At 41.3% G+C, this 24,242-nt stretch overlaps 1 protein-coding gene across 3 annotated transcripts; it reads right to left on the minus strand.

Moving 5' to 3' along the window:
- Nucleotides 1-585: 585 nt before the first annotated feature.
- Nucleotides 586-23,249, minus strand: DYRK4 (dual specificity tyrosine phosphorylation regulated kinase 4). 3 transcript variants are annotated; one of them, XM_033057408.1, is made up of 14 exons: nt 22,485-23,249; nt 13,843-13,926; nt 12,360-12,509; nt 11,141-11,276; nt 9,870-10,033; nt 9,376-9,512; nt 8,452-8,592; nt 6,722-6,860; nt 4,540-4,621; nt 3,644-3,816; nt 2,995-3,055; nt 2,329-2,458; nt 1,500-1,645; nt 586-1,068 (listed from the first exon to the last, which is right to left on the minus strand). In XM_033057408.1, the coding sequence occupies exons 1-14, from the start codon at nt 22,617-22,619 to the stop codon at nt 842-844; spliced, it is 1,905 nt and encodes a 634-aa protein (XP_032913299.1). In that variant the 5' UTR covers nt 22,620-23,249; the 3' UTR covers nt 586-841. The 3 variants fall into 3 exon arrangements, with proteins under 3 accessions (XP_032913299.1, XP_032913300.1, XP_032913301.1); XM_033057409.2 differs by lacking the exon at nt 22,485-23,249 and adding an exon at nt 17,495-18,727; XM_033057410.2 differs by lacking the exon at nt 22,485-23,249 and adding an exon at nt 14,469-14,496.
- Between the last annotated feature and the right edge of the window lie 993 nt (nt 23,250-24,242).

Here is a 24,242-nt window from a genome sequence, read left to right on the forward strand (position 1 = left end):
CTATAAGCTCCAGTAAATCTAAGACTTATAAATGAGGTGAGTGCCTTACAAATGCAGTGAAAAGACAGTCTGCTGTTCAAAGATTGAAATACCTAAATTAAACACAGAAGCCACAGGGATAATATAAATTAGTTTAGTTTCTGTTGGGGATTTTTCACTGTATTAAGTTAAACTTGCCATGAAGGACACAATTTTCCCCAAATCAAACCAGCTTGCTTTAATCCATTCTTCCTGTTGAGTCCCTGCAGAAATGGGCCCAGAAGATCATTCTGCTTTGTTGTTGCTAGAGAGCTAATGAGCATAATTTACATTTCTAAATCTGCTAGGAAGGTGTGACAATGGTTTCCATCTCATAGCTTCATTATAAAAAGAGGAAGATGGAGAAGGAGGAAAATGAGGATGATGGGTTTGATTTCTTATTTTTCTTATGCATAAATAAAACCAGTAATCTTATCCATTAATTATTCCTGACTTATGCTGCTGTAAGTAAAATGATTCTGATTCTTCAGTCAACACATCTGCTCTTTTGGATTCAGGAAAATATAAAATTCAGAAGTCTCTTATAACACCAAGAATAAGCCACTCTCCACCTCTACAGTCTCCATTTTATTGCTGCTGGTTGTGAAGAATCTCTGATCACAAGGATGTAGATGAGGAAAAGGAATGGTTCTCAAATTCTGTTTTGGTTGACTAGATGATTTCAGGGTAAAAAGAACATTGAGTATACTTACAATGTGCACAGCCCATGAACAGACAGATATAGCTTATATTCCTGAGTACAAATAATACCTACAAAATACACTAGGTACGCAACTGAGCCAATCATAGACTGTGCTCAGTGTTACTTAATTGGTGGGAAAAACAGAGAAGTTTTTGGAAGAGCTCTTTCACCACTGTCTTCTGCTTGATTGTATTTAATGGGCTTTTCCATGTGGTTTTCCAAATATTTCTCTGGGATAGCATGCTTCCTTGTGTTCTGCACATCACTTTCTGCTGTGCCTGTGAAGGGGGTCAGTCTGTCAGCCAGTTCACTTCTCACTCTGTCAGCTGCATTTTTCCAGAGATTCTCTGCAACAATAAATCATTAAAATGAGAGGGTTAAGACTGCAGACTCTTAACAGGAGGTAAAACATAGGATTGACACAAACTCCCAGCAAATCAGGTGAAAGTTTTCTCTGGGATCTTACAACCGCCACTGCTGCACTTTTTCGCTCTGAAAGTGACATGTACTGTGATATGGTGTCAGATAAGGTTTTCCTCTCAGCAGGGAGAGGATTCCATGTGAATCTTCAGCACTTCCAGTCTTCTTGCAGGTAGCTGAACTAAAACATAAGGCATGCAGTTCTACACAAGTGAGGAATGGTGCCTTTACCCATCCCATTTCAGTGGGTATCCATTATCTCCACACTTCACCTCCACTTACAACAGGCAGGTGACACTAAGCACAAAGAAAAACCAAACACTTCTAAATGCACAGTTCTGAGGTAGCACATGCTTACGAATAGTCTCTCTTCTGCTTTCCAGAACAGAGAAGGAGCCATCACTCATCTTCCTTGGAGCCTGCGTTTTCCGGAATATTTTTGGCTCCTGGATCCACGCATGCTTCATCGCTTCATCAGGAGTCATGCGCAGGGAAGGCTCCCACCTTAAATCCATGGGAGACAAATCATTATTCAACTAGTTCTATTTGAAAATTAGTACAAGGCAAAAGATTCAGCCTTGTCCTTTCAAAGTCAGGTCATGAGGACTTTTTTTGAAATAAAATAATTTAATCTCTTTATCCCAAAACCATAGAAAAATCATCTCCATTCTTCAAAACCTATTTACGTCAGCACTCTGCTGATCAAACCCTCTGCAGCATTCAACAGTTTTTAATATGCAGTTCCTGGTTCTATTAGGGTAGAGACCAAAATTCCTTGTTTTAAGATTTGGTTTTTTGCTCCACTGAAATTATTTTCTGAAAATTCTGATTCAACCAGCAAACCAAAATGGATCAATGATTCACACAGACAGCAAATACTGAAAGTAACTTTCTTGTGAAACGGGGTGGGATGATTTTTTTCTTCCCTCCCCATGTAACCACAAGTTGGCAGTTTCTTTAGAATTTCTTTAAGTGCTACTGAACTGCTAGAAAGAAAATTGAAGTCACTGCTAAAGAAGACTCAGTAAAGTGTCAAAAGTAGTAGTTGTACAAATGATGCCATGTGGAAAAAAAAAACAAACCCAAAAACACCTCACAAAAAAAAAAACACAACAGACAGAAATACTTCAAAAGGCAGAAAAGAATGAAAGCTAAGTCAAAACTTGTTGTGTACAGTATGAACTCACATTAAGCATCCTTTCAAAAAGTCCAGGAAACCAGCATCATGGGTGTTCAGCACTGTGCTTAGATCCTTGGAATCTGGGCATCTCTTTTTCCCTTTGCTGTTAGTTATGGATTTAGGAAAACCTTTGGAATCTTAAACAAAAAAAAGACATGCTCAAAAAATTACATTAAAAACCTTCACTAAGCACTTTAAGAAGTCACATGAACAGTATCCATGTTCATCCCACTAACTCCAGTTTCGCCCTCTTGGATTGATAACCTGCCAGAATTGCGGCAAGCGGAATTGGTTACATCCGAAAGATCACATCCTACGCTTTGTTAGTTTGTTTGCTTTGAACAACTTCCAAACCCAAACTATACAAAGAGAAATAAACAATGTAAATTAGTTGCCAGAGTCCACTGCATTCCTTTCAGCAACAGTATTTTTAAGGAGCAACTTCTCTACCTTTGGCAATTAGAGGTCCGTAAAACATGAAAAGCAGAGCTCCAGGTTTGTTTCTAGGTCTCATTTTATCCCTTTGCTTTTTTCCCCATACCTCTTGCTGGAAGTATTTTTATCAGCTAGGAACTAGTTAAAGATCTCTGACCCTACTCTCTACCAGCACTATTAATTAGTGATTAACTACCAGGGAAGGATCCAGCAAAGACAAACAATCAGAAGAAATTACCAAAGAATGTTCTCCTCCTTGACGCAGCCTGGATAAAATCAGCAGGTGGAAGGCCCAATACCTTCATAGGAAATGAAGTTGTAGAGTTACTCCTCATTTCATGAAGATACACAACAAACATCAGGTGGCATTTTGCCCTCCTTATTGAAAGGAGCTGAATGTTGCAATTTACTGTGAAACGTCTGCAAAATATTTCCTCTTATTGTGGAGGGAATTCAGGGGTTTCTTAGTGCTGCCTGTACACATCTCTGTATCAAAAATAGCATGGCCAGCAGAACAAGGGCAGTGATTGTCCCTCCCTCCATGGCACAGATGAGACCACAGCTCAAATCCTGCATCCAGCTCTATGCCTGTCACTTCAGGAAGGACATGGAGAGGCTGGAGCACATTCAGAGAAGGGAACAGAGCTGGGGAAGGGCCTGGAGCACAAGTCTAAGGAGGGGAAGCTGAGGGAGCTGGCAGGACTCAGCCTGGAGGAAAAGAGGCTCAGGGGGGCCCCTTCTGGCTCAAAGAGCCATTTGGCTGCATTAAACCTCCCTCTGAAAGGCCAGGCCACAGCCAATCATATTTCATTATTGCTTGAGGATTCTCTTTTGTTTCTGGTGGTGCAGTTTATCAAATGGGTATGCAAACCAATCCCCAAAGTTACCTCCATGATGCAAGCCAATTGGTCAGCTTCATTTTCCCCTGGGAACAGTGGGTAGCCTGTGTAAAGCTCTGCTATGATACAGCCCAAGCTCCACATGTCAACAGCCATAGCATAAGGATGACCAAGAATCACCTCGGGGGAGCGATAAAAGCGGCTCTGAACATAGGTGTACACTGGATCAAAAATCAGACAAGAAGCAAAATATCACAGTTGGGACTGAAATGTCGATTGCAGATTTCACAGCAAAGTGGCATATGTTCAGGAATCATAAATCTGTCTATTCGCAGATTGCTCACATAGGCTCTGGAAATACTTTCTAATCCCATCCAAAAAGTAATGGGTGATACACTTTCCACTGTTCCCTTTAGTAATTGTTCTTCAGCAAGTTTCACTGAAGGAAATTGTTTTACTAAAGCTGTGATTCAGTTTATCCATGCTCATTTTCCTATTTGAAGGTGTTCCATTTGCATCAATCAACAGTTCCTAAATTAAAAGCACAGTTCTCGTTTCTCTCCCTGTGGTATTCATACAAAAAGTACCAATTATAATTTAACTATCTCACAGAAAGGCTCTCTGGACCTGACAAACTTCTCAATAAGGCAAATATTTGGATTATCCTCTTATGTTTGTTCCAGCTAACCACTCCTGAAAGTGCAATGCTGATTTTAACAAGAGTAGAGGAGGTGATCAGGCTTGGGACAAAGCAAAAGAAGGGTAATATCTTACTTGTCTCTATCAGTATTTGCTCCACCAGTGGCTGAACAGTTCACCAGGTTCTAATCAGGAGCATAGGTCAATATATTAGCCCAAACCAAGAATTAGGGGGTTCTTTCCATATTATTTAAAATTAAGAAAGCTTATTAAGAAAATTACATCAATTTGACTTTTCTGCAAACCTCTTTGGTCTTCATAGCAGCTTGATCCAAAATCAATAACTTTGACTGAACCTTGCCCATTGTGGTATAATAGTATGTTCTCCTAAAAAGAAAAAAAAAAGACAGGTAAATATGGTGCTAAACCCTTCTTTAAGTTAATGAACACCTGGAAAAATCAGAGCGCAAATCACATTCATACTTCTCTGCATAATGAGAGCTTGAAAATTCAACCTCTTTTGGAATGCAATTGCTAACATGAGGAGGCAGCCAATAATGTACAAAGCAGAGGGGAGATTTGGAAAGGTACCCAGGCTGCAGGTGAGCCAGTGAGCTCCCCCAAAATCAGGGCTGCTTATCTAGTAAAAGCCAAACTGCACCTGGCTTTGTGCTGCGCTGATTGAACCAGAACCATCCTTTTGTAAGCACAGAAATCCCCTGGCCCATGAAGGAGCCACACTCCACAGTTCTTCCCTGCACTGCTTGCTCCAGACTCCACATCAGCTCACCCCTCCCCACCTGTGTGATGCACAGGTCTCAAGGGAGGGATAAATGGACAAGAGAGTCCTGTGGATTCTTAGTTGAGTGCAGGTGGGTACAGCACTGAGTTCCTGCAACTCCAGCTGGAGAAGCGATCCTTAGCCAGCCAGCTCAGGGATATGTGCACTGATAAGCAAACACAGCCTTCAGCTCTCCTCTGCAGAGCTAAGTTTTATCCTCATTAAAAGTGTGTCTAAATGAAGGATTTCCTTCTCCACCCCTCAGCAGACAGATTGTTACCTTTATCAACCACTTTTACAGTGACTATATGGAGGACTCAACACTTTCCAGGTGGATGCTAAATAATGATGAAGTGGTTTCCTGGATAATTAGCTGATAAGGAAATGCTTCATGAGCCAGGAAGGAGAAGCTGCTACTGGGGAAAGTCAAGGCAAGGACTGACTTGCACAAATAGGTGCTCTTAGCTCTGGTAAGAGAAGCAGCATCCCCCCTCTGTGGCTTGATAGCCCTTCATGCTCATGGTAGGACTCTGTCTCTAACACTGAATCCCTCCCAATGCAAGGGAGCTGATCAAAGCTGGAAAACCAGGACCAACTGGAAAACCAGACTTTGGAGGCAGTGATTACTTAACATAAAGGCCAGAGAAACTCCATATTCTACCTTGTGTTGAGAAATATCGTAGAAGGCAGATGGGATAACAGACGTGAGTTTCAGGCAACATAAATTCATGAAACTGTACAATTGTGGAATGAGAACAAAATTGCCTTTTAGTTAACTCACTACATTTTCACTAATGTGTTGCTCTATTTAAATAGAGGCTACACTAATTGATGCTGCCAACATCATTCCCTGTCAGTGGCTGCCTGGAAACAGATTTCCCATTGGGCTAATTGTTTGATTCGGATATTTGGGTGAGCTTACAAGCCTCTCCTCTCACTGCAAATTGGTCTGGCAAAGATATTGGCAAGACAACAGGTACAGACAGTATGTGACTTCTCAGAATTCTAAATCAAGATACACTTAGCAAAGTGAGAACAGAATTTTATCCCTAGAATTTTTACCTGAGAACTTAGTTATTTCTTTATTGGTTCATTTGCCCTTTGGCAAAGGAAATCAAGAGAAACTTTCACCTGAAGTGAAAACAGCATTAAAACCCTTCAGAAATCTCAAAAAATTGCAAAAACTTAAATCTGGGGCTTAAGGAGAAAGGAAATGTTTCACCTAGAATGAATGCTTAGCAGATATAGCAGAATTGGATGACAGATGATCCTCCAGAAACAGGTGAACACTCTAAATACTGTTGCACAGAATTCCTTTGCCATTTACTAGGCTACTTAACTTTATAGTCATGTCTAAAACGTTAAATAGACTTAACAGGATAGCCTGAAACAGGTTGCCTTGTTAATACTCCTCACATTACAATGTCCCTCATCTTGAAATACTTAATTCTATAACTACTTTTCTTTTTCTCTAAGCAAAAAAGTCACTACTTGAATTTGATTCATATTTGCATACATTTTGGCAACCAAATAATCTCATGTAACGCTTCTGTGAATGAACTGAATCAATGGTAATAATCAGTTGACTGCAGCATCAACATAATCTAAAATAAATTGCAGCTTCTGTACAATCATACTCTATGAATAAATAGGATAAGCTCATTTTTGCCATATAGAATACCAGGTGATGAAATGATTGTACTTACAGGCTTCAGATCACAGTGAATGATTCTTTCCTGGTAGAGCACTTGTAAACACCTCAGCACACACCGAGTGAAGTGGCGAATCAAAGACAGGCTGAAGCCTTGGAAATTGTTCTTTTTGATCAGCTCATACAAATTTATTCTGTGGGGGAGGAAAAAGCAGCAGACAGAGCAGTTAAGAGATAGGGCAATTTATTTTTAAAGGCATGATTAGTTTCCAGTGCATTAAGAGCTTGTCTTCCCACATGGAGGACTCATGCAGAAGAAAATGACAGCTATTTTCCTCCCTGAGAATGGTGCTCTGCAGTGGATATGCACCAACACCTCCCAGATATAAAGCAGATGTAAAAACAGCGAACTTGCTTGCTAAACTCTGCTATTAAGGAGTTGTGCTGATATTCACCAGGAACAATAATCATTCAGGAACCAAAATAAATGTTCTTCTGTCTCCTTTTGCTGCCATTTCTCTTTGCTTTGGCATCTTGAGTAAATTTGTCTAAAGGTTTTTGTCCAGCACTAAGTATTTCTAGATAACCCCCCCATCAACTCAGGTCTCATTAGGATTTTATGCCCCTCCTGTGACCACCACATCTTAGCAATTTCCAGTAGCTCTGCCCAGTAGCCTGGAGAAGAGGAAGCTCTGGAAGATCTCATTGCAGCTTTCCAGTGCTTTAAAGGGCTTATAAAAGGAGGGAGAGAGATTTTTGATAGCAATAGGACAAGGGTCAATGATTTCAAACTGAAAAACAGAGTAGGTTTAGATTGGATATTAACAATAAATTCTTCCCTGTGAGAAGTGTCCTCAGCACTAGCACAAGTCTGCAAGGACATAACCAACTGGAGTTTTCTGCCTTCCCCACTGGAGTGTCCACTGGTGGCAGGCACGGCCCGTTCCTTTGGAATTAAAGTTGCCAAGACTTAATAGAAAAGATCACAAATCAAAGGCTTTTCACGGTATTTTAAAGGCAATTAAAATTTTACCAGACAAACATTTTTCTATGACAACCAGTCTTCAACTCCTCTGTAGAGAGCTAAAGATAGCGGCTATCCCATTTCCCTGTGTTTCCATAGCAGCTTTCAGAAAAGGCTAGGCTGTGTCTTCCCTGGAGTCACCTCTTACCCTGTGTGCCTGAGACACATGCAGCAACACAAGGGATTTAGGTTTCTTTGGGATCAAGCTGCCCATATGATGCTGAATCTGCAGCAGGGCCTCTAACACATGCAATAATGGGGCTTTTACTCTAAGGGGCTGGGGAAGTGTGGGTAGCCTGGATAATTCCAGTATGATTCCCTGATTACAAGGAGGCTGATGAATAAAATGATCTGACTACTCCAAAATTCCTCCAGAATTCCTCCTAAGATGCCCTGCAGCAAAGACTCATAAAAAGCAAGATGCAGTTTTATTTTTAAATTATTTTATATTATTCATATTTATATACCCTGAAGTTTACCAGTCCTGAATTTACTCTTTTCCTCACAGGTCTTTTGGGGAAGAAAACTCCAATACCCAGCACAGAAAATAAGGATTGGACCACATCATTGCCCATGTCAAGTCTGAACGTGGCCTTTTTCAGTTCACCTTGGGTAATCAAAGGCTCAGTTAGGCAGTCTGTATTTAGACAGTCCTCCCTTCTAGCTGCCAATTCTTCTGAAGAAGACATAAAAATTAAATCTTCTAAGGCACAGGATCTACAATTCTCCTCAAGGTATGTGTAAAGGAAAATGTACTTTACCCCAGCAGTTCAAAGGAGATACAGAAGTGATTGCGAAAGTAGAAGTATTCCTTCATGTGGATGATATTGTGAGTATCATCTTTGTCTTTCTTCAGGAGAGCATCAAGGATCTTCACTTCTACCAAAGCCTGGCTGTGAAATCTGGAATATCACATGACACAGAATGGTGACATCAACTCAGGGCAGCATTTGTATTTCTGCAAATGCTACAAACACCACAAGCTCACTGTAAGATCAGCAGGTGGGACATTGATTTCTAGTATAAATACACTGGCCTTACATAACACTTCAGGGTACCTAATTTGACTTGTCTGAAAAAAACCTTTAAAATAAACATGTTTCCAATGAGCATCCAGGCTAAAATCCTGGTGCTCTTAAGTCTATAGGAATGCTTCACTTTCCTTGAACAGGGCCATGTTTCACACCTACCACAGTGGGCTTTGAACAGCATCTTTACACTTAGTGTTCACAGAGGGGGAAAATGGAACAGCTGAACATCTGTTTCACTGACTCTGCTTCCAGCTCACAAATTTGTAGCCAGGCACTTAACAGGAACAGGTTGCTTAGGATCACAGTGTAGAATTTTCCATGTTCAAGCAAGTGATGGGTGCCTTCCAGCATATTCCTGCTGTTTTGGAGCTTTGTGGGGATGCTCCCTGCTCTCAGTCTTGTACAGCTGGTTACCTGGTTTGTGTGTTCAGTGTGCAATAGATGGAGAGACCTCTTTGTGAGCCTGCAGAAACTGAGCTTGCTTTCCTAGGCTGTCTCTCATCTGGGTCCAGGCCACCTCCTGACATCCTCTTTCCTCACTCTGCCCTCACTGTGTCTAATGAATGTACAGGAGCTTTGATTTTGATTTGTTCACATTGCCACAGTTTGCCTCTATAGAACAGGGATGATTGTACTGGTTTAATGTCATCTCACCTTTTCTTATTCCTTATTATTTTCAATGCCACTAACTCGTTGGTTTTGTGATCCAAGCATTTGGCCACCTGCCCAAATGATCCTTTCCCAATGACCTCCAAGACTTCGTAGCGGTAGGCAATGTGGTCATGCAAAACCTTCAAAAGAACACAAAGAGTTCAGACTCAAAGAGTACAACAAAGACCAGGTTTCCTGGTAGCTCATGTGTGTGAGCCTGCTGTCCATGACAGATGATCAGTTAGCTGCAGGTGAAGTCTGCATCAAATAAGGGTAACAAGAAAAATCCCAAATGATGCTTCCATATCCCATCTACCTTGCATCAACCCTGCATGACATGCAAAGTGAATTCTCCCCTGAACTTCCAAAGGCATGTCTTCACTATGTGACTATTTATCTTCTAGAAACACTTCTCTCACAGACAACACTTAAGAGTTGGCATAAAACCACTACAAATGTACTGAGCTCAAAACAAGCACTATAATTTTTCCACTTACCTTTAAGTAGGAACCATGTTCATCATCATAGCAATTATTATTCTGGGTTTCAGGCAAACCTTCAATCTTTTTAGCTTCCAGGCCAAGAAACCAGAGTTCTGTATAATTGAAAATTTCTTTTTGCTCATAGACTGTTAACTGGTTTCTAAAATTTTTCAAGGCTTCTAAATCAGAAAACAAGAACATAAAACCAAAAATCAGTAAAGGGTCAGAAACCTGACGGCAAAGCGCTTTTACAATGGAACATTTTTCAGCAGAGCACACCGCTTTGAGCAGGATACTACAAATTCCTTTTTTTTTTTTTTTTTTAATGTTTTCTGGCTTGCAGTGTTAAGTTCAATAAAGCATTCATCATCTGTTAGCAAGACTTCTAAGAGAGCTTAGGTAAAGATCATTTAATTGTGAGGGAAGTTACGTATATAGACAACAGATGGGATTTTCAAAATCATCTATCTGCTTCTTCAGGCTCCATAACTCACACAAAAAGTTACATTTTTATTGGTTTGAGTGCCATATTTATAAAATGCCAGTAATGTTTAGTTAACCAAAGCTTTCAAGTACTCATTTTTCTGATAAAAATCATCAAGTTCAGATGCCTGAGATTAGGAACTAAACGGAGCCCAAATCTGCTTTTCTCCTAGTTCTGATTCTTCTTGCATAGAATTTCAGCTGCCCTAACACCTCCACTCCCATCATTTAAATGTGGATATATATTCAGACAGGAGCATTATAAATCAATGTGCTGCATGCATGTGTGGGTGTTTTGTTAAACAGTGGCAGATCTTCATCCAGCAATGCAGGGATGCTAAATCATTTCAAAGCAAAAGGCCACTACCTTTTTTTTCCTAAACTACTTCTAGAAATAGATTAACTCTGTCAAACTTTCTAGATCTGAGAACTCTCAAAATGCAGTTTAGCCCACATCAATAAAATGGGACACAGCCACAAGGAAGTGGGAAAGGGTTTTATCCATGTAATGGAATATTGCTGTCACCTACCCCACCTCAGTCTTAGACAAATAAACATTCTTTTGTATACTGCATATTTCTCTTCTGTATTTGTGTTAGTCAAATAATTCTCCTATTAGGTATCTCCCCAAGCTGGATAATTAGATTACTGAGTCCCATCCATATTGCTGTGCTCTAAACTGTTAAATACTTCAGCTGCCATTTTGCATGGCTCCTCTGGTCCCTGAGTGTCCTGACTGTACACACTCCTCATCTGTGCAGCCTGTCACTCCAGTCCTGTCAGTTTGTCCAAGGATATTGTACCTGAAGCTGTCATAGGCAGTTTGACCCCGAGGCTGGTGCTCTCCAGTTCAGATGGCTTTGTATGGACTCTGGTATCACTCTCAGGAACACTGTCTGGAAGGTTAAATTGGGGAAAATTGCCTTGAGTTCCATTTTCCTGCCAAGCAGAATAAAAATTTTAAAATTAAAAACTGTCATATTCAGAGAAAAAGCTGAAATATATTTTTTTTGATTAGTTGAATAATCTGTCAATTTTGTGCTGAGAAAGAACAAGCAAGTTTGGGCACTAGAACACCCTGCTTATTCAGACAGCAAATTCTGCCAAAAGCACTAAAGGCTGTTGGACCCTGGAAAGATAAATCTCTGTAAATGAGAGCTGGAAGTTCATCTTCCAGATTCATTCAGTATATGGATTCTCTAGAAATGCTCTCTATACCAATGCTTGTCAGCCTTGGAGGACTGTGGAACAATTCCTCTGGGAAACCATGCCAAACCAAGTGAAAGACAGGAAGTTGATTTGGAATAACCAGTACAGATATGCCAACAAATGGCTTCTGAACGACTTGGTTGTCTTCTCTGATAAAGTGGTTGGCTTGGCCAGTGGGAGAAAAGCAGTGAGCATCATGGACTTTGCCTTAAGAAGGGCCTGTGACACTGGACCCCAGTGAGTGGGAGATGGGCTTGATAAATGGATCACAATGTGAGCAACCTGCTCCAAGTTTGCTCTGCCTGTAGTGAGAGGTTGGGCCAGGTGTCCTTCAGAGGTCTCTTCCAACCTAAATGATTCCTTAACTTAGTTATTTCTCATGCTTTGAGAAAATCCACCTACAAGTGTGGCTGGATGGAGACCAAAAAAAATCTCAGTGTCTGTCAGTGTCAGAAGTGTACCAAAGCCATATACAAAAACCAGCACATGGCTGCCAAGGACAACTCTGGTGATGGATATGGACTAACATGTGGGCAAGCTTGGTCCACCATGTCCTTGCAAGAAGTTGTGACTGATACCACTTCAATACAAGTATCTTGGTGCCTGTGGGGCTTGAGTTAAGGATGTGTACAAGTAAAAAATGGGTTCTTTCAAAATGGAACATCTTTCCATACTTGTCTCTAATTCTGACACCTATTCCTTCTTCCCCCACACTTAAACACTTGTGACACTTTGCCATTGACTCTCTCAGTGGTACTTACAGAGATGCTGGTTCACCAGGCAAACACAATATCCAGGAGATTTATAACTCACCTGAAGAGAGGGGAGGACACTCTTCAAGCTCTTATTTGCTATTTGAGGCAGGCTGCTCTCAAAGGGGGGAGGGTTTGCAGTGTCTGCAGCCAGACCATGCTTCACTTGACCTTCCAGATGTGGGAGGGAAAGAACACCACGACTCACTCTCTAAATAGAAAGCACAAGGAAATGCCACATATCAACCTAGAAAGCAGTTCTGTGCCCCACCTAGGAACACTAGAAGGATTGAAATACTTGGAAAACATGTGTGGTTCACTTCTGACACCTAAAGGCAAAGGGGAAACGAGCAGATGCTAAGGCAGCTCCAGCTGTCTTAATGGGCAGCAGGAGGTTGTCTGGGCAATCCAGCACAGTTTAGGGAATGAGATCCCTCACAAGAACACTTCCATCCACCATCACAGCAGCAACTGCTTCAGCTGCAAATGGGGGTTGTGTTTGGGAGCCCAGTAGCCGTTCCAGGCAGCAGGACTCCTGCCAATGGGGAAAATAAAGCCCACATAGGGTAATAAGTGGGCATGAAGCGTCAGTGGCAAAAAATATCATCAGCTATTCCCAGTGGCAGTAGAGAAACTGGGGCTGGACTGCTGCCAAACACCCGGGGTGGACACAGCGGGAAGTCTTCCCTGCACCAGTTTCTCAATATTTCCTTCCCCCTCATTTCCTATGGAGCTCGATTTGACTGGGGCCCTTTGTTGCACTCATTAGTGAGGAAAAGGCAAGCTCTCAGCAAACTATCTTTAAAAAATAAATGCCTATATTCATTTAAATAATCCAGGATTACTAGTCCTTCCTAACTTCTCCCATTTATTTTTTGCAAAACACTTATTAATTACAGCCAGTCATTTAAGGGCACAGTTTTATGAATGTCTTTTATCAATGTCTTCAATATCTCAAGTCAGAGACATCACACTCTTAACAGCAAAGAAAACTCAGGTACGTTATTTCTGTGGTAAATAATTAAAAAATATTTGAAATAAATCTGAAATATATCAACTATGCACTGTGAAATGCAGAATAAGGTCCAGAGAGCTAAAGCTACAACCCACATAAATATGTGAATTCTTTTCTCCTCAGGGAAGCACAGAGACATATTTGGCAAGCTTTTGACGACAAAGGTGAAGTTTACCATCTTCTCAAAGAGCAAAGGAGCAATGCTCTCAAGCCAATCAACTTCAATGAGCAAGTTTTTTATTCCAATACTGTGCAATAGCCTTTAAAACCTTAAAACTGGGATTCCAGTGGACTTTTCCTGAAAGCTTCAAGAAACAAAAGTGATTTGGTAGAAAAAAATGCCTCAAATGCTACTGAGCACAGCAAAACCAAAATACTTGCAGGCATTTGGGATAGTCATGCAGCCACAGGGGAAAGGGAAGAGGACAAGGAATAGAATATTTGCCTCTGCCCACATTCATTTAGTATAAGAGATCATTTAGAAAACAAGCACTCAGGGATTTTTGAAGCCAGCTGAAGAGTCACATACCTGATGGAAGACTCTGTTAGAGCCCAGATGATCCCTCTCTTGAACAGTCAGCTGGGACTGAGAAAAAGCATCCACATGGGAAGACTGCAAACATGAAGCGAGGCTTTAATAAAAATTATTCTGGAGGAAAAAAATTATGGAAACACTGCAAGCTTTCTGTGTCTCCCTCCTTTGTGGCAATGCCTGTGCCAACACAAGGTGTGACAGAGGGTCACAAAAGCTGCTGAAGACACATAACAGTCTGGCAATGCCTGTCTCAGCTGAGCAGCTGTTTTGTAGGCTGGGGCAGAGACAGTTATTTTGTTCTTATGCCTCTCAGATGCCTGGTGTGCCCCTGCGCTCAGCCAAGGGGAAGGGGGCCCTCTACCATCCCTAAATATGTACTTGGAAGCTGGGAGTGAGTCTGCTTGGAAGGACAGCTTTAAACTGCTTCATGAGGTAGATTGTGAGCCCATACATTGCTAAAAGCAGCATTAGACCAAATCAGCTTGTGGAGCACATTTTATAAAAGCAAAATCAGGGTTTAAGTTTACTGAAATATAGAAAAAATACCATTGGCTCCAATGGGTAGACAGTATTAGCAATAAATACAAAAAAACCCATAGGGAAAGTGTTAAGCAACTCACCATTTCAAAGAGTTTGCTGGTGCTTTCAGCAGTTTTTTAATAAACATGCTAAGTAACATTGGACATTTCTGCCCTACAACAAACTACAATGAAATGAAGAAATATTTAGGATAATTTAGGCCATGAAAACTGTGGCTAAAGCAGATTGGAGCTCTGGTCTGTAGGCTGGAGTGAACCCTACTAGGTTTGGCCAAAAGGGCCCCTCAAAGAGTCTAAGCCTGGAAGAAGCAGGGACAAGTCAGATTAGATGCTGCACCTGTGCCAATACACTGCAGATATCCATATATAGACATGGATAAATTGATGTATAAGCTGTAGTGGGTGAGGGATGCTTGCGTGCAAACTGATGCACACACAACTGTGACCTTGATATAGGCAGGGCACATTAGCATGGCTACAAACAGGGAGATCAAACTGAACTGACCTTGACCTTGGCTCTGGCACATCCTGCCCTGAACAGAAACCCAGACTGGTTTGGGATAGAAGGGACATTAAAAACCAAGCAGTTCCAACCCCTGCCATGGGCAGGGACACCTCCCACTATCCCAGGTTGCTCAGAGCCCCAGGCTCCAGAGCCTCTATTGGACAACCTGTGGGGCTTCACCACCCCTACAGACAATTTCTTCCTCATATCCCATCTAAACCTCCCCCCTGTCAGTGTGAAGCCATTCCCCCTTGTCCTGTCACTCCAGATCCTTGTCAAGAGTCTCTCTCCATCTTTCCTGTGGGCTCCCTTCAGGCACAGGAAGGCCACAAAGCCTTCTCCTCTCCAGGCTGAACAATCCCAATTCCCTCAGCCTTTCCTCCCAACAGAGCTGCTCCACCCCTCTGATCATCTTGATGGCCTCCTCTCAACTGACTCCAGAGGCTTTGGCATATCCATCCTTGCATATGCACTTAAGAGACTCTAAAAGACTTTTCCAAAGTAAATAGAGAGATAAAATTCTGTGTACAGATCTACCTGACCACATGGAGGAGATGCTGCCCTTTGACAGGTTCAGCTGTCTCACCATCAGCCAGGAAGACACCACTCAAGATGGGCAGACCAGATTGAGAAAAACTGTTCTGTGTGTGCTCTTCCAGTTCACAAAAGAATAAAGAAACCCTTCTGCAAGGGCAAACTTCAGATTTAGAAGAAGCTGAGAACAGCTCTGGCTTGAGATGAAGGGTCATGGGTGGCTGTGAAGCACAGACAAATTACAGGAAAGGGATAAATACTAAAACCTGTTTTTGTTGGACACAGTAATTCCCATCTTTGGAACTGGAGATCACACAGCCAGAGTTGAGATGATATGCCATAAATCCAAAATATTGCTGGTGCCAGCCCAGCAAATGCCACAGAATAGCACCACAAGACTACTGCATCCTAAACAGGAGCATCCCAGAGCATGACAGTTTGCCCAGAGCACCAAATATCCTTGTATTCATTTCTTTAGATGATGATTCCATGAAAACTCTGTGCCAGAGTATTTTTCCAGACAAACTACAGACTATCTTCTCATGTCATCTACATATCTTGCATTTCAAGAGACAATCACATTTGTTATAAAGGTGAATCTGGGATACATGCTCAAAACACTACCAATTATATCAGCCTAGTTCTTAGTAACCCTATTAATTTTAGTATGTTATCCCAAAATTTATATACTGTTATACTTTCTCCTCACACTTCATCCATACTTCATTCCCAGAAAGCTATCATTTTCAGCTTCTGGAGCCGATGGAAATATTACACTTCATTTAAAGGCAGTTTCTTAACTGCTTCATGTTTTTCTAGCTACAAGTCAATACACAGCCAGGATTTTATAGAGAAAAAGCTGTCACTGAAAACCACATACCTGTGCAGACTGCAGAACCTTCACTCCAAAATGGCATTTTATTTCTTAGCAATTCATTTCCAAAGCTAGGCAGGTATGTCTATATTACTAAATTTTTTTAAAGTAGATTTCCCAACACAGCATGAAAAATTGAAAAAAATTATTTAAACTGAGCAAGAGCTCAGGAAGAAGGCAAGTGGGCTCCAAGATATGCTGCCACAATTTAGAATCAATTTAATTTGCATTCAGTGGGGAAAGACTAACAAAATTTTGAGGTGGACATTTCTCAGTGCAAAAGCAAAACCAGTCCATGTCTTTTATTAACCACGGAAATTAGTGATCCTTTGTCCCCCTTTCTCAAAGCCTACTTACTAAGGATTTATTGCTCTTTAGGCAATTTATTCAATAAAATTAGTAAGTGACTGACCTTCCTAAAACTCCCCCAAACGGGTAAATAACATACACTTTTATTTGTAGAAAACCTGATCTGTGCTTACACCAGTGCTGCTGGTGTCTGAATGGGGAGCAGGTAGATTTACTGGACAACCCACACAGTGGCTTTATTTGATGGTCTTGATCCAGTTGACCCAGCAGAGCTGCTCTGGCAGAACCCTGCCCTATGGGCTCTGCAGCTGAGCTGTTGTGGCTGGGTTCATTCTGGCAAAGGAAAACTACAGCACCTGTTACTATTCCACTCCATTCCATTCCTGCTTTCCCTGCTCCTGTGGGACTCAGCCTTGTCCTACAGCTCCAATGCTCCCAGACACATCTCCTGCTATTCCAGCCCCTCAAATCCTAACTTACCTTGCTCATTCCAGTTACCACCAAACAAACAGAACAAGGTCCTCAGCCACCACCTAGCCCACAGTAACAAAGTTTTCAGTTTACAGCATTCTGTAAAATCAGACATCATGACACTTTCGTAATTCTCAAAATATCAGTATTTTTGTCAGTACCATGTTTACCAGAGAAATCAGAAAGGCATTAAAACCTTGGAAACTTTTAAATACATAACTACATAAAATAAAGACCCCATTGTCTCCTCATACATATAGGCATTCTCTTCCCCCCGTTCTCAAAACTCAATGAAGCCTGCAGAATACACAGAGAGAATACAACACAGGTCCTAAGTCATTCAACAAATTAAAAAGCCATAGCAAATACACTGTCTTACTCAAAACACAGTAGGAACACAAACATTTTCCCCACCTTGTCAACTATTTCTGTCAGCATTACTGCAAGAGCTGTTAAGTGCAGGACAGGAGCTGTTTATTCCATTCGGTGAAGGCATTTCAGGAAGCCCACCTTCATCTAGTCAGAGCATAGCAGGAGCAGTTCCATGCACAGTGCCCTGAGCAGCAAAAAATGGATAATGCTTCTGCTTGGCTTCAGATTTAAATTTTTCTCCCGGAAATATGCCAGTGACTATTAGCTGCTCTAGTATTCTTTCGGTGGCCATCTGTTCCCTTTCTCAGCCTCCTTCTAGCCAAATATAATTTTCCATATTTATCATGGCAAGTCAGTAATAAGAAAGACAAATATAACAGGATTGGCTGTTCTCCTTGTCATCTCAGTCTGTTCTTTCTCACTGAGCTCATGCGCTTGCGAAATCAAAAAACACTTGAACTTGGATTTTGTCAAAATTTGTCACAGCGACCTTGCTATACAGTGAGGCAAAATCTCTTCAACAAGACTGACAGACTGGAAAATGAAAATTAATTAATTCCTCAAGGGTTGGTTTCTTGTTGGGCATTCTATATCAAGTAATGAGGACCAAACTGTAGCACCTTGGTCTGTGGTTCTTGAGGGCATTGGTGCAGAGCTGGTCTGCTCTGTGGGATAATGAGCATGTGGATTATTTTGGTGTGTATAATGAGACAGAGCCTAGCTGCCCTCCTGTCTCTCCTCTTCCTCCTTTGGATGCTGTGCATGTGTGATGGGGCACTGATGGAGGCGTCCCTACTCCCCAGCTGTCTTAGGGGAATATCTAAAGCAAAAATACAGTGTGGTCTCCTCCTTCATACAGCCAAAGAATGGCATATTCCCTGCTGGTCTGAAATCTGTCAGCAACCCAGAATAGTTCTACTTTCACTCAGAAACCAGGGTTTTCAGGGAGCAAATACAAGCTCACCCACTGAAAGCTGCTGCTTTTACAGATGCTGCTGGAATGGTCCAAGGACAAACAGTTATTCCTTTGCACTCATGGTGGTCTCTGCAAAACCTTTCTGATCCAATTGCTGAGCTGCACCTTCTTAAAAGGCACATTGCTCCCACTTGCATCACTCCCACTTTTCCATTCATCCAAGCTTGGCAACCCTCTAAGCAACAAATCTTCCCCAGTATTATAAACCTCATGTGCAAGAGAAACTTCCCATTTTCTCACCAAATAACCACTCAGGTTTTGTGCCAGCAGGGGAGGCCTGCAAATCATAGAGTCCTAAAAGTCTGGGGTTGGAAGGGGACCTTAAAGATGATTTCTTTCCAACCCCCTGCCATGAGCAGGGACACCTTCCACTATCCCAGGTTGCTCCAAGCCTTGTCCACTTGGAGGGATAGGGCATCCATAGCTTCTCTGGGCAACCTGTGCCAGGTCCTCACCACCCTCACAGGAAAGAATTTCTTCCCAAAATCCCATCCAAACTGTCACTGGGAATCCATTCCCCCCCACCCTGTCATGCTAGGCCCTTGTCAATAGTCTCCATTAGCAGTCCCAGGAAAACCTCCACAGAAATTTATAAAATACAGATCTGCCCATGTTTCAGCCATCCCTCATTTAGAAGATGATTCTCTATTTTCTTCATTCTCTTTCTTTGCAATGTTTTCTCACCTCCTCATTTTATTACATTCTTGTAAACATTCAAATTTGCTGTGATAAGTCATGCAGGAATAAAAAAACAGCTTCAGGACAGTTCTTCAGGATTATCTGAAGAGGACCAACTAATTTTTCATTACATAAGACATTGAATACAGTTTTCTCCTCCATTTCTCAACAATACTCTCAAAGCAAGAAAAACTAAAACTAAGGATTCTTACTAAATTTCAGTCATGTCACATTGACATAAAAAGCAGTACATAAAATGTTCCGGCTATAAATTTCAAAGCAGTGTTTTTTAAGTTTGAAGGAAAGATTTATGATCTTTGTAACTAATTTTTTACAATTACCTGCTTCTGAAAGACATTTAATTAAAGGAGCTAAGCACAATAGTACATAATTTCTTTATGGATGTGATCACTGCCTGTGGTCATCACACAGACAACATCTTTAACAAATTTATAAGTTTGGCAACATCTCTGAAACAGAATAGTATTAGTGGTAAAGGAAATCAATGAATTTTCCCTGCAAAGAAAACCCCCTGCATCATGGAGTGGGAAGAGGATTAATTCCATCTTAGCTAAACATTCCAGGTAAACTAACTTCCCTGTGGAAGCATCCCTGTCTTTTTATTGGCTTGTCTTGAGAAGGATCCTGTTCCAACAATGTAGACCAGATATCAAAAACTTTTATATATGCCTAGAATCAGATTAGATTAATTCTACTCTTGGTAGCATTCAGTCTGCTACCCCTGCACTTCACTCTTTCTGATCTGAGCAAGGGCAAAAAGCACAGAGGAACAATGAACTGAGCCCTGTCTCAGTGCTGTGCCTCCATCCAGGTTTGAGCAGTGCCATGGGAAATGTCCAATGCTACCACTGCAGGCTGAACCAGGGAAGATAAATACCAAATTCCCAATGTGAGAGGCGTTGACATATAACTTCTGAAACCACTCCTGCTCTATTTGCTCGAATAAAGCATAGGAAGTATGCTTTATTGGTATGAAGTATGCTTTTTGTCTCTTGCAAAATCAATGCAAAATGCATGGGTGATTTAAGGTTTTGCATACATTTACTTGGGCAAAGAACCCACCAAGTCTGATAGAAATAGAAAAGCCAGTCACGGGTTCTGGCTCCTTTAGCATGTTTCTTCCACAGAAGAGAGCAAAAACTTGGGATATGATAACGTCAAAGTTCTAACATTCAAATTACTTGTTAGTAAATTGGCTCTTTAGGAGTTGTAAATAAACTTTATCACACTTAAGATCTGCGCTTTCTCCTAGCAAACAAGAAAAAAATACAATGCTGTTTGTTCTAAATGTGCTCAAATTTGAATAAGAACCACGAATGCAATTTTACATAGGAGGGAATTAAGGCACTGTGTTGCTAAGATGTAATTGCCAGAACCTTTTGAGATAATTAGTAACATTTGAGTAAGTGTCCTTGACTGAATTCAAATAGAATCGGGGGACATGGGGATTTTCCAAACAGCTCTCTGACTGTATAAAGCGAAAAGGACCTCAGCGACATCATCATTTCTAGAAAACAGACTGGGCAAAGAAATGACAGCCCAGAAACCAGTGCTCCAACTGATTTTTCTAATGCATCAATCTGTTCTCAGGACTACTCCAAGAACAGAAAATATGGTTATTCCTGGACTCACAAACTGAAGAGGAATCACATGAGAAGCAGGAATTGGACATGAACCAGATAAGCTGATCTAAATCAAATGAGGTGCACAGATGAAATGTAGGTCTAGATACATTAAAAAGTCATAGGCAAAAAAAAATTCAAACTCGAAATTTAATAGATAAATATATCATAGAATCACAGAATAGCCTGAGCTGGAAAGGACCCACAAGGATCATCCAGTCCAACTCCTGGCACTGCCCAGGACACCCCAATAATCCCACCCTGTGCATCCCTGAGAGCACTGTCCAAAGGCTCCCGGAGCTCTGGCAGCCTTGGGGCTGTGACCATTCCCTGTTCAGTGCCCAGCACCCTCTGGGGGAAGAACCCTTTCCTGATATCCACCCTAACCCTCCCCTGACACAGCTCCAGCCATTACCTAGGTCTTGTCACTGGTCACACAGAGCAGAGCTCAGGGCCTGCCCCTCCTCTTCCCCTTGTGATGAAACAGCAGAACTGCTGTGAGCTCTGACCTCAGTCTGCCCTTCCCCAAATGAACAAACCAAGTGTCTTCACACTTCATGTGTGGCTTCCCCTCCAGGCCCTTCACCATCTCCATGCCCCACTTTGGACGCTCTCTAACAGCTTTAGATCTTTCTTGTATTCCAGCACCCAAAACTACACACAACATTCAAGGTGAGGCCAACCCAGCCCAGAGTAGAGCACAACAATCCCCTCGCTGGCCCCGCTAAGATCATGACGGAAATTTTTGTCTTGCTCGCCAAGCCCTGAAAGCTTTGCAAAAACTTCCCTTCAAGAAAGAGCGCCACCTGTTTCTACCAATTTGCAGGAAATATTTTCCCTGTACTGCTTGGAAGTGGAAGCCAATCCAGGAGAACCAAAGCCTCTCAGTTCTTGTGTAGCTCCTAATTACCTCCCCAAAACCTACTGGCATCACACATTCACCTGTGCATTCAGGTACGATTCCTAAATAATGCTCTCTGAGCAGGAAAACCAGAGCAATGATTTCCCAACCTCATCACTTCAGAGGGGGTTACACTGTATGAAATCAGTACCTCAGCAACAAGTGGCCTCTCAGCGATTCTTCTCCAGAAAGTAATTTTAAACAAAAGCATCAAATGTCAGTTTGAAACTTAGAAACACTTTTTTATAACGTAGGACTTTTGATTTCAGGGTAATGCAGTTTGCTGTATTTCTACAGAGCATTTTTTTCCTCTAAAATAAAAAAACAGACCAGCTGTCTACAAGACACATTTTTAATATAAAAGACTTTAAGTTAAACATAAAGGTCAATCTGAAATCTTTTACAGAACCTTAGGTATTCAGATTCTAGAAATTAGTTATTTGCTTACTACTTATACAGAAACCTGTAAGATATCCCCGTAATTTAAAATTGTTAATGTCTTATCTTTGCAGCAGAAGGAATGATACTGCTTTCATTAAAAATTGCCATCATAAAAGCATAGATTCATAGAGTATCCTGAGCTGAAAGGGACCCTGAAGGATCACTGAAGCTCTGCATAGGACAGTCTCAAGAACCACACATCTTAATTCTGCTTCTCCAAAGAAATTTAAATTATGGCTAATGCAATAAAAATATAATATGTAATTAATGGCAGATGGTATAATGCACTGAACTATCTTCTTTCTGTTTATTTTCAGTTCCTCACAACAGGGATCTCACAACCTAATACAAACATTTGTACATCAAACAATAAAAAATGCCAACCATTATTACCTTAGGCTGGACTCTTTTATTCCTTCTCACTTGTAAACAAGAGTTACTGAAGAAGCTGAAATCACAGCAGCTCTCACCGCTCCTTTCTTGCTTTTCCCATAATGACAAAGCTCCGTGTTTTAAATCTGTCTCCATTAAATTGTTCTCTTTGTGATTTAAACCTGACACTGCAGTTAATCTGATCCAACCTGTGCCCCTCTGTGAATAAACGCTTGAGCTGATTGATGATTTTTAGGGTGAGCTGGCTGGAATCAAGTCCCAGATTGTTTTACCATGTTCCCCAGCAATGACACAAACCAAATTGAGCTGAACTGGAAAGATGACGCTCTATGAAATCTTTGAGGACTTTACACCAGCACAACATGTTTGTCAATTAGGCACAGCAGCATTGCAAACCCATCCCTTGGGGGGCCTCCTTTGCTTTGCTTTCCTTCCTTCTGTTTTTTTAATTCTTTTTCAAAGACACAGCTGCAGCTTTAGCTCACCTGCTCTGAACATGAACTGTCTAATGAGGGTAAATCCAAGGTTATTCCCAGTGTTATTGGGAATCCCAGCAGTGTCCCTGAGCATCACAGTCACAGCTCCCTCTTAGCACTTAGAACTCCTGACAATCTTGAAATGAGCGTTTCTAGGTAGTCCTGTCTCTGTTTACACCTCAATCCTCCATGGACTCCTTAGATATTCCATCAGCAAAATGCCTGCAGCTGGAGCAGCCTCAGTTTGGAATATTAAAGGAACCAAGCTCAGAGACTTTTTATTCAAGTATTCCTGACAGACTCCATGGGGAAATATCCAATGCCTAGTCCCAATTTCTTATTTTCTTTACTTTTTTTTATGAGAATGATAAAGCAATTCATATTTTTTAAAAAATGAAGACAAAAATTTTACTAAAGTGAAAGAAAAAAATTTTTATAAGAGCAATGCCAGCCTTAAAACAATAAAGCTGCAGCAGGTTTGAAATAAAAAAAATTAAATAATATATTAAAAAAAACTTTAAATCAGCTTTTCTTTTTAAATCATGGCATCATAGATTGGCCTGGGTTGGAAGGGACCTTAAAGATCATCCAGTTCCACCCCCCTGCCACTATCCCAGGTTGCTCCAAACCCTGTCCAAGCTGGCTTTGGACACCGCCAGGGATGGAACAGGCACAGGTTCCCCGGGCAACCTGTGCCAGGGCCTCACCACTGTCACAGGGAAGAATTTTTTTCTAATATCCAATCTAAACACACTCTCTGTCAGTTTAAATCCATTTCCCCTTGTCAAGAGGCTCTCTCCACCTTTCCTCTGGGCTCCCTTCAAGCACTGGAAGGTCACAATAAGATCACCCCAAAGATTTCTCTTCCCCAAGCTGAAGAATCCCAGTTCCCTCAGCTTTTTCCCACAGGATAAAAAACAGCTTGACATGAAAGTACCAGTGAACCATTTAATAGAAAAAGCATATAACAAACATAACCAGAACGAGTGGATAAATACAGAAATTATCTCTGGCTCTGTAAGTGAGCTGCCTAATTGTTACCAGAAAAAGGGGGAAAAAAATAAATCAACACAAACAATAACAACAACTAAAAAAAGAAGTCTTTGGCTTCCCAACATTTTGAATTAGGCTCATGAAAGAAGTCACCTCTCTCCCCAAACCTTACCTCACTCATAACCTCAGTCATCACAACAGGAATTACATGCAGTTATGTCGAGACAGACTGGACTACCATCACCACCACAACTTTATTAGAAATCTTTTCATGCCTGTGAACTTCTTT

Source organism: Catharus ustulatus, chromosome 4 (assembly GCF_009819885.2).
Source record: "Catharus ustulatus isolate bCatUst1 chromosome 4, bCatUst1.pri.v2, whole genome shotgun sequence".
In the NCBI taxonomy this organism is placed as follows: Eukaryota; Metazoa; Chordata; class Aves; order Passeriformes; family Turdidae; genus Catharus; species Catharus ustulatus.

Bases quoted from the DNA above. Each gene is read 5' to 3' on its own strand.
- DYRK4 (XM_033057408.1), bottom strand. From the start codon at position 22,619: ATGGAGACAGATTTAAAACACGGAGCTTTGTCATTATGGGAAAAGCAA. The intron at 13,927-22,484 runs GTAATAATGGTT...TCATGTTTGCAG, and splicing joins ATAAAAGAGTCCAGCCTAAG to TCTTCCCATGTGGATGCTTT. The intron at 2,459-2,994 runs GTAATTTCTTCT...TTTTTGTTTAAG, and splicing joins AAGGAGGAGAACATTCTTTG to ATTCCAAAGGTTTTCCTAAA.